Source organism: Ips typographus, linkage group LG8 (assembly GCF_016097725.1).
Source record: "Ips typographus isolate SLU linkage group LG8, UJ_Ityp_2.0, whole genome shotgun sequence".
In the NCBI taxonomy this organism is placed as follows: domain Eukaryota; kingdom Metazoa; phylum Arthropoda; class Insecta; order Coleoptera; family Curculionidae; genus Ips; species Ips typographus.
In genome coordinates this window covers 4,760,401-4,770,005 of record NC_138429.1, presented here as the reverse complement: position 1 = coordinate 4,770,005, position 9,605 = coordinate 4,760,401, and the positions used below count along the sequence as shown (strand labels likewise).

General features: G+C 32.5%; 1 protein-coding gene across 2 annotated transcripts; it reads right to left on the bottom strand.

Moving 5' to 3' along the window:
- Window positions 1-286: 286 nt before the first annotated feature.
- Window positions 287-9,495, bottom strand: LOC145732755 (endoplasmic reticulum disulfide reductase DNAJC10-like). Of its 2 annotated transcripts, XM_081985239.1 has the most exons (14): window positions 9,226-9,495; window positions 8,104-8,272; window positions 7,839-8,049; window positions 7,568-7,782; window positions 7,301-7,513; window positions 7,035-7,247; window positions 6,852-6,978; window positions 6,586-6,798; window positions 2,462-2,676; window positions 1,794-1,988; window positions 1,234-1,370; window positions 974-1,178; window positions 695-917; window positions 287-350 (listed from the first exon to the last, which is right to left on the bottom strand). In XM_081985239.1, coding segments are annotated over exons 1-13 (2,331 nt in total). In that variant the 5' UTR covers window positions 9,228-9,495; the 3' UTR covers window positions 287-350; window positions 695-701. The 2 variants fall into 2 exon arrangements, with proteins under 2 accessions (XP_081841365.1, XP_081841364.1); XM_081985238.1 differs by having other exon boundaries at window positions 287-917; window positions 9,226-9,494.
- Window positions 9,496-9,605: the final 110 nt, after the last annotated feature.

The window sequence follows — 9,605 nt, the reverse complement described above, 5'->3', positions numbered from 1 at the left end:
GAAAAAACACAAGGAGGTAATTTTTTTACTCCTTATACTCAGTTCATTCGCCAATTGTCAAGAAAACTAATAATAATAATAATAATACCTTCTGTCATTTCTGTGCGACTGATAGAAATATAAATTTTACACAAAATCGCAGAAATTCTTATTTGTATTAAAAGAAAGAAACGCCAGTTGAAATTTCGTACTTATTTTTAATATCTGTCGCATTCGCCAATTGTCAAGGAATCTGAATTTGTTTTTTTTTCGTAAAAACTCCGTAATGTAATAAGGAAAATAAAACTTATTTTGTAACATTATTTAATTAAGAAAATATTATTTGGCACCATGTTAGCAATCACAATAATCTAGAATAAACAGAAATCACTTTTCATTACAAAAAAATAATCATAAAGAGATTCTCATTGTTTTAGTGAATAAATAGTATCCTTAACTAAAAATGACTGCTCAGTATAAAAAAGCTTCTAATTGTTCGACCTATTTGAAATACACAAAGAAAATGGCAGTGAAACTTATAATAAAGGAAAATGTATGCAGACAATACTGCTTTGTAATTTAGTATAAATTAGAATACCACACTTTTAGTGAAAATAGGTTAAGTAAAAAAATTGTCAACTAGTACATTCTAAAATATAAATGCCTTTGATAAACTTGAAATTTTGATATAGTTTCAAGCTAAAGTTTTACTTACACTTATATTACAATTCATCGTGAGAGTTTCTGTCTTTACGTTGTTGCAATGCAATTTTAATTTTAGAGACTATTTCATTGGCGTCCTGGCTGTCAATATTCAAATAGTCAGTAGACGACAGATACAACCTCACCGTAGGATAACCGGTTACATGTTGATGACCACAGAATATTCTGTGAGCCTCACAGTCTATTTTCGCCGCTTTAACTTTCTTATCTAACCTCTACAAATAAAAAAAATATTAATTTATTAAATTAACATGATTGCAAGAGAAATTACCTGCGCCACTGTCCTGAATTCCGGTTCAAAATGGACACAATGGCCGCACCAAGGCGCGTAAAAATCAACCAACCACGGTAAAATAAAATCTCTTGTCAAAATGAGTTCCCTGAACTCAGTTTCAGTTAGAGACTCTACTTTTGATGGTAAAAAGCTGACAGTCCATCTTTTCAAAGATATGGCATCTCGGCGTCCATTATATATTCTAAAATTAATCAATTCAGGGCATTGAGGCTCAAGTTGAACAATTAAAAACGTACGCCACTGAATCCACTCCTTTACTTCCTAATGGGTATAATCTTATGGTAGGGTAACCTCTAATACTTTGTGAATTACATAATTCAGAGTTTGCTTCGCAGTCTACTTGAGCTACCACAACATTCTTTAGTTCAGATATCTGAAATTTTAATTCAAGTATAAACAGTATTAGATTTGATCCTGGGTTCAAGTTAACAAATAAGTACAATTATAACAAAAAATAATAGAAATTGTAAGTGTGAGAACCATGTAGAATGTGTCCCGTACTATTTGGTGGGTTAAAAATCCAATATGGCCCATAAGAAAAAAGAAAGTTGATGATGACATCATAAAGATGCTTTTAGTTTTCTGATATCTTTGCAAATAAGGTTAGAAATAAATAAAAATAAAAAATCAAATTTTCAGTTTTTTTCGGATATCTTCTTCAATTTAAACTTTCTTGTATCTCTTATGGTTTCTGAGATCCCAATGGTGAGGGTCGAATTTGAATTACCCTGTATATAGTATATTATGTTTATAATTAGTAAACTCTTAAAATTAATTAGTAAACTTAATTTCTTACCGATTTTGCGAATGTTCTATAATGCGGAGCCAAATGCTGACATGGTCCACACCAAGGCGCATAAAAATCAACCACCCACATCTCCTGTTCGGATTTTCTGGCTAATAAGCTGAAATTGTTCTCATCTAAATTCAAAACTACCGGATTTATAATATCTTGAATAAATTCCACTATTCCCGCTTCGTTTGGAGTACCCTGCAACATCACATTATTTACTTAATATAAGAGAGTTAGAAAAACGACGTTTTTGGACTAATTTTCATTACTTTTCTAAACAAACTGTATTGAACAAGTTTTGGCGTTCAGAGTTACTCTCTCTCCTACTTTAATAAACCAAAAAAACGTCGATTTCACACCGTTTATACATACAAGTATGCAAACGTTAATATCGGCCGAAATAATCACGTTAAGGACAGAGAAGCGGTGTCCGGAAATGGGGAAATTCATTGCGGTGTTGTCACGTACATCACAATTCGTCAACATAACACACTATTTAGTCTGTTTTCACTTCTCTCTGTTTAAAAATGATGAGATTATTCGTTTAGTCTTTGAATTAATGAAACTCTACTACTTTCTAATATAAAATTACCTTATTAGAAAGTTAGCAATGGTTTTTTTGTCCCTAACATGATTATTCCTATAGGTGGCTCTCTTCAAATTTAACTTACATGAAATCTATGAATGTTACTCCCGTTATACAAAATCATAGTTGGATAAGACGTGATTGACTGACTGAAGCAGAGATCTCTATGTAAGGTGCAGTCTACTGTACCAAACTGAACCGCTTTGGAATCAAAGTTTTGACTGGCTTTACGCATTTCTGGAGTGAGCTTTTTGCATGGTGGACACCAGGGTGCGTACCAGTCGATATACCATGGAGTACCTTGAAAACCACAACCCCTTAAACAATTTTAATCAATTTCCAACCACACCCTATAATAAAGAATGAACCGTTTTATGTTGTATTGATCCCTAAAGGTTTATCACACAAATAAAAAAAATTGTTTTTATTATTTGAAATTAGAAAGTATCACTTCAAAAATATAAAATTCAAATTTCAACCAAAAGTACTTGCTCACGCGTTTACGAAATTTTACGTTTTCTAGATTTAAATTGATTATTGAGTATGACGTAGCTAACTTTGAGCGTTGCTATTGGATAATAATAACCTCCACCTTTTATTTTGACTTTTGACATGGTTTATGGTTTACGACGTTAACGTTTCAATTGCGGTTAGGTTACAAACTAGAGCGTTGCTCTACTCCTTCAATAACGTTTGATAAAGAAGGATACACATAGACAGCGATGGAAATGGATTTTTATACATGTACATACAGGGTGGTCCAGTTTTAAATGTCAATAATCCACTATCCGATAGTTTATCAAAAAATAAGTTAACATACATTATGACATTTTGCTGAAAAACGCTTCCTAAGGAAGATACAGTCTTCCAAAATTTAGTTTAAAAATTCGTTTTTTGCTATAACTGTCAGACCGTTGGAGCAATTTTGATTAAATTTTCATCAAGTACTTATGAAATGAATGCTCATTATGTGATGTGAATGACGTTTTGTCAAACTTGTTCAGTGGGGTAGATACAGGGAGATGGTGTTCATTTTCCCACTCTATTTTCTACGCTGACTGGATATTTCACAAAAATTACAGTTTTTTAATTTCCGTCTTCAATTTAAAGAAAGATGTATCTGCTGTCAAATTTTGATTCAAAATTCTTTTTACGAGATAACTGAGTTATTACGTTTTAAAACCCAAGAAAAGAGGGATATCCGGGCAGCAAAATATCATTTTATAAAAATAAATCTGCCAGAAGTGGATTCTCCTTCAAAAAATAAGTTGACATGTTTTTTCGTCATTTTATAAAAGACCTCATACTAAGAGATACAGCCCTCTAAAATTCGGAAAAATCGTTGTTTTTTGTTATAATCTCAGACCATTGAAAGTGAAAACCGATCAATTTTTTTTTCAATAACATCACGTAATGAGTATTAATTCTATTTAAGACTTGTTCCAAATTTGGGCAAAATTGCTTCAACGGTCTGACAGTTATGACAAAGAACCGATTTTTTTGAACTGAAATTTTGGACTGTATCTTTCTTAGGAAACATTTTTTACAAAAATGACATAATGCATGTCAACTTATTTTTTGATAGGCTATCGAATGGTGAATTATTGACATTTAAAACTGGACCATCCTGTATAATATGTAAATTATATTCATACAGAAATATTATACATTTTTTAGGAGCTACAAAAAAGTGTAGGAATTTTCATTCTCTACTGAATTGTATAAAGGTATTTTGGTCCTTTAGGGCCTCCTTAAGGAGTAAAAAAACCGCTATTTTTAAACTAACTTCACTTCGACTGAGTGTAGCTTCGTTATTTGAGGAGCTACAAAAAAAGGTAAATAACGAAAGTTGTAAGAAATTTCATCCTCTACAGGATTGTATTAAGGCGTTTTTGCCCTTAGGTGCCTTTTTAAGGCGTTACAGAGCAAAAAGTGATAGGGTGCATATTAAGGTGGTAAGTTAGAATAAGCATTTTTTAAATCTAGTTGAACTATTAAAGAATCATAATAAACCGAAAAACAAAAAAACAACCCTAACCCCAACCTTTTAGGGCCGATTACACCGACATATTTAAGGACACCCTAGACTAGGTTTTAATTTGACTATGACATTTTGCACATTATCTGTCAGAGTTAAATCACAATTTAGTCTAGAGGTGTCCCTAATTACGTCGGTGAGACGGTAAAGAGTGACGGTATTGACGTATAATATGTCATACTTGTCAGGTCACTCTTAGAAAATATTATACACATTTTATACATTTTTTTATGTGTAATACATGATATAATAAAAAATGTAATACTGTTCTCGCGGAATGAGTTTACCCGTGCGTCATATCCCTGTGATTTAGAAGTAGACATGCATTATTGACTTCATCCTTGTCTATTGATCACTTTCAGAAAGGGTAAATATCTAAGTGAATGTCTTCCAAAAAAAAACATTTACTGATTAGCGCTTCTATTTCAGTCATTGTCAGTTTGAAAACCATCAAAATTTATTTGATTTGTTTACTATTAATTCTTTTCCGTTTCTTTGTGTTGTTAATCATTTATATAGTTTTCTATTTACCACACCACCACAGTTCTTTTGAGAGCTATTGTTTCTACGCTTTTAACATTCTGTAAGTACTTTCATAATATTATTATTAATATTTTTATTTTTTTTATGTCGGCTGTCACGATCTAACCAAAATCGGCACAATTACTAACCTGTTTTGAAAAAAAAGTGGGAGTGTCTATTATGTTTTTTATTTAGCCATTTGGTTTTTCCTAAATTCGGAATTACTTACTATTACAGTATTTTTTTAGAAAATGCCTGGAAAAATTCTCCACAGACAAGCCCAGCAGTTAATTCTTAACCTTTGTGAATATTTTTTTAATTGGAAAAAACCAATGGAGGACCTTTAGAAGCTTTATCATCTGTTCAGGAAGAAAATAAGAAATTTTAAGACCTTACATATTCTTACTGATGTATTTTTTTTTGACACTAGAAGGTTGCAGACGCTTTGAAAATTTCCCGCAAAACTGTTTATTCGATTCGGAAAAAGCAAGCCAAGTAATCTTATGATTTCCTCACCTAGAAAACGTAAATCGAGACGTTATAGACGGGCCAAGACCACTGATTTATCTGAAAGCATTAAAATGGATATTCGAAATACATTATATGATATGTACAACGATAGTATGTTAATAATAGTAAAATATATCTACTTTTGTAAGAAACATCTATTAACATTTCATTGTTTCCAGAGACTGAGATTTTTGGGTTGCATTATAGATTTTTCATAAAAATTTCTTTAAACATATTAATAATAAAGTCATAGAAAAAATAAAATAAGCGTCTAAAATGTTTTCCAGCGGGTTTAAAATAAAATAAGTGGATTGCAACTTGAAAATGAGATATGAGATACTACAGCATCACTCAGAATGTCTTATTGAATTTTTAGTTTGTTGTATTTATTTTAGAGAAACATGTAACCATCCAGAACCTAAATCAAGAGTTTAAAGTTAAAGAAATACTACATATTGGTGATACATCTCTGCGAATTTTGGTAAATAAATTAGGTTTCAAATTTAGACGGAATTTTATGATCCAAACAGAGACTTCTCATAAATAAAAAATGTTATTTCGCTCAAGATATTTTTGATTTGCTTTGGTATAAGGTTGTTTTAGTGCAAATTTGCAGCCAAAGATCTCTACTTTCTGACTGACAATACACGCAAAATTTTAAACGTGACGAAGCTTTAGACACGCCCTTTTCTATAATATGAACACAACAGGTTTGTTGACGAAAACTTGATTTGATTCAAATGATTATCAATGACGTAGCTTTCGTGACGCACGGGTAAACTCACTCCGCGAGAACAGTATATTATATTCACACTTTGTCACAAAACTTAGAAACACAGTGACAACAAGGCAAACTTACTCTTTCTGCATAAATTGAATGTAATTTGAAGTATAATTTGAGCCGCCATTTGCACCGTCGAACTTCAAGCCCAGCTTAAGCATAATCCAGACTGTGACTTTTTTCAATTGTATTCTATACAGTCTGAACCACACTTAACTTAAGCTTAGCTGTAAGTTTGACGGTGCAAATGGGGGTAACTTGCTTTAATTTAACGTCGTGCATAAATCCACCTTAAGTCAACGTAGTAAACAAAAAAACTTTACACTTTGCTAAGGGACTTTAGAACAAATCTTCTTACCTTCTTTTCTTAAATTAGTAAAATCGGCAGGGCTTAAAGCATGTAAATTGGTGCTTTTCGAACTGTCTCTAGCAAACGTAGCCACTTCATGTAGCACATCCCTACCTTGGTGCACTTCAAAAGCGCCACCCTGCTTTATAACACCCCAGGTGGGGTATCTATTGATGTGCAAAGCTGCGCATAGGCCGGCACTTTTACCGCAATGTACCAGACCTGAAACACCACTTATAAGTTATCACATTTTCGTAAAAATGATGCTGAACTACCGATATTAACGTTAGGAACCATAGTGGGTAATCTTTTGAGTTCTAGTTTTAAATCAGTGGCGGCACCCATGTAAAAACATATTAACCAGGGTTTGTCAAAACCTAGCCTTAGTTTAGTACGTAAATCCTTGAAATTAAAAGTAATTTCAATCAAGTTTAATCCTCAATAATAAGGAAACTTACATGGAATTTGCTTTCATCTAGCAAAGGAGGTGTAGGTAAAATATTCAGTATTTTGTCTACAATATCCTTAAAGTCCGAAGCTTCGATAAAATGAACTTTAGGTATTTTATTACTATCTATTTCCCAAAAAACAACTGGTTCCTCAGCGTATGTGTTTGAAATATCCTTGCACAGTTTCTCGTCTCGTACTATACCAACTTGCAACAAACCCTCCTGAATATAAAAAATAATCAGCTTTGACAAGACAAAAACCTTGTAAAATATACCAAAGTAGCTGCAACTTTCTTTATGGTGTCCATTTCTGGACAATTAATGTTGTCATTACCACATAAAAACAACACCCACTGCTGAGTTTTTAACTCATCCCACTGTTCAGCTTTAACAGATTTAACATTGACGAGTATTTTGGATAATATAAATTCCTGCATTGCCTCCAGTGTCTTTGGTCCTCTATACTTTTCCCCATCTTCCATGTGGGCCTGTTAATAAAATGTGTGCAGACTTAAATCAAATCACAGAAACAACCACCAAACCTCTTTCTCATAAAATAATAACGTAGGGTAAGCCTCAATTTTTAGTACATAGCAAAGAGAATAATCTTCTTCACAGTTGACTGCTGCCACTCTGACTACCCCTTCCAGTTCAGAGGCAAGTTTCCTCCAAATTGGTGCCATTTCGTGACAATGATGGCAATGAGGGGAATAGAAGTTGACAAACCAGGCTTGGTTTTTATCCAGGATGTTCACCTCTTAATTTCAAGTTAATTCAAAACTCCAGCTTTAAAAAAAAACCATTCAAACATACCATAATCACTTTTACTTAAAGTAACTATAATAGGATCGTCATCATATATTCCAAAATGATCTCTGTAATAGGAGTAACTGTGATAACTTTGTTTTTTCTCTTTAAACTCCGTATCCCCATATAAGTCATATTGTCTTCTTAAAGTTGGATCTTTTAGAATCTCATAGGCCTTAGCAATTTGTATGAATTTTTGTTCTGCATCCGCGTCTTCCTGATAAATAAATTAGAACCTAAATTACAGTATTTAAGCCTTTATGTTAATTACCTTATTTTTATCAGGATGTAGTTTTACAGCTAGAACTTTAAATGCTTTTCGTATCTCTTGTACTGTAGCATCTCTAGGCACACTAAGTAGTTTGTAAAAGTCATTACTATCATCACAGTTATTTCCCAATGAGTGATATAGGAACAATATCATGTAGGCAATTAACTTCCTAAAATATTATATTTGAATTTTATTTTATCGAGATTGTGACTCTATTATTAATCTAATCAGAAAAAAATTAATGTCACAGCCAAACAATTTGCATAATTGCCATAAATAACAAGAACACTAATTGTGAAAAAAAAATCAGTAAATAAACCACTCAAAATATTGATACAGAATAATTTTTGGCAATTTTGGTCTTCAAAATTCCTCAGGCAAATTTAACCAATAAAAATGGTTTTAAAAACCCGTTTTTTATAGAATTAGAGCCAGAGAATTCACTGATATACTATAGGGTAAAGAAAAACGCGCTGCAAATTTCTTAAATTTATTAGAGGGTGTCCCTGAAAGGTGCAAAAATCCACTGTCAGATTTCACGTACCTCTCACACAGTTCGAGTTTTTTGCAAAAACGTGGTTAACTCTGTCAGTTTTGAAGATATCGTCAAACCGACTGCACTAGCGTGTTTTCCAGGAAAATTTTAGCATAAAATGACGTTGAGACGAACGCTCTAGCTTAAATAGCAAAAAAGGTAGGTTTCTCACTTGGCAAAGTCGCCCAAACTATAATTTTGTTATTTTTTGACTTGGACCCCTTGAGTGACCACTCGTTTTCGACTAATTTGAGGTCGCTATAAATTATATGCCTTTGCAACATAAGTAGTGTTTGAGATGATATTTCCCTTAAATATTCCTGTTGCTACACAAGATAACTAACATAAGTATGGTAACTTTACTTTAAAGCCAATTTTATCTCACTCCTGTCCAAGACTGACTACCCAATTATAAATTTAAATCAATAAAGGCTAATCTAGGGTTACTCACTAGAGTAATAGTAGTTAAGTAATAGTTACTATGTGGTACTTAACACATTTTTAATTTTATAACAAATCCAATACTTAAAAGTACAGTAACAAGACGAATATTCTAATTTTTGATACTATCTAATTACTGTACTTACATTTTGGCGAATACTAGTTTTATATCAATTACTAGCAGTGCTTCCCGTCTTAAACAACATACAATTTCAACTCTTTATCTCTTCTCTAGCTGTCCAACACATTGACTTTGCCTGAAACTGGAGCAATTTAAAGACCGTACATTTTTTTTACCGAAATTCCAGATAAAACAGAAGCCGGAAGTCTAGAAAACAAGATTACTTCATGATTTCTGTTTTATAAACAATTTTTATAATTAATTTTGTTAGGTTAAGTTAACACAAACGTGACAGTTCTTCACTTGCCAACGACGCAGAAAAAAAAGTAGAGGTTAAGTACCTCCAAAACAACGTAATTCGTTATGAAACCACATGATCCTTATCCACGGCAACAAGTACGAGTG

Coding starts and splice junctions, on each gene's coding strand:
- LOC145732755 (XM_081985239.1), bottom strand. Junction 8,050..8,103: donor TACATCCTGATAAAAATAAG/GTAATTAACATA, acceptor TTTATTTATCAG/GAAGACGCGGATGCAGAACA. Junction 1,371..1,793: donor ATAGAACATTCGCAAAATCG/GTAAGAAATTAA, acceptor TTAAAATTTCAG/ATATCTGAACTAAAGAATGT.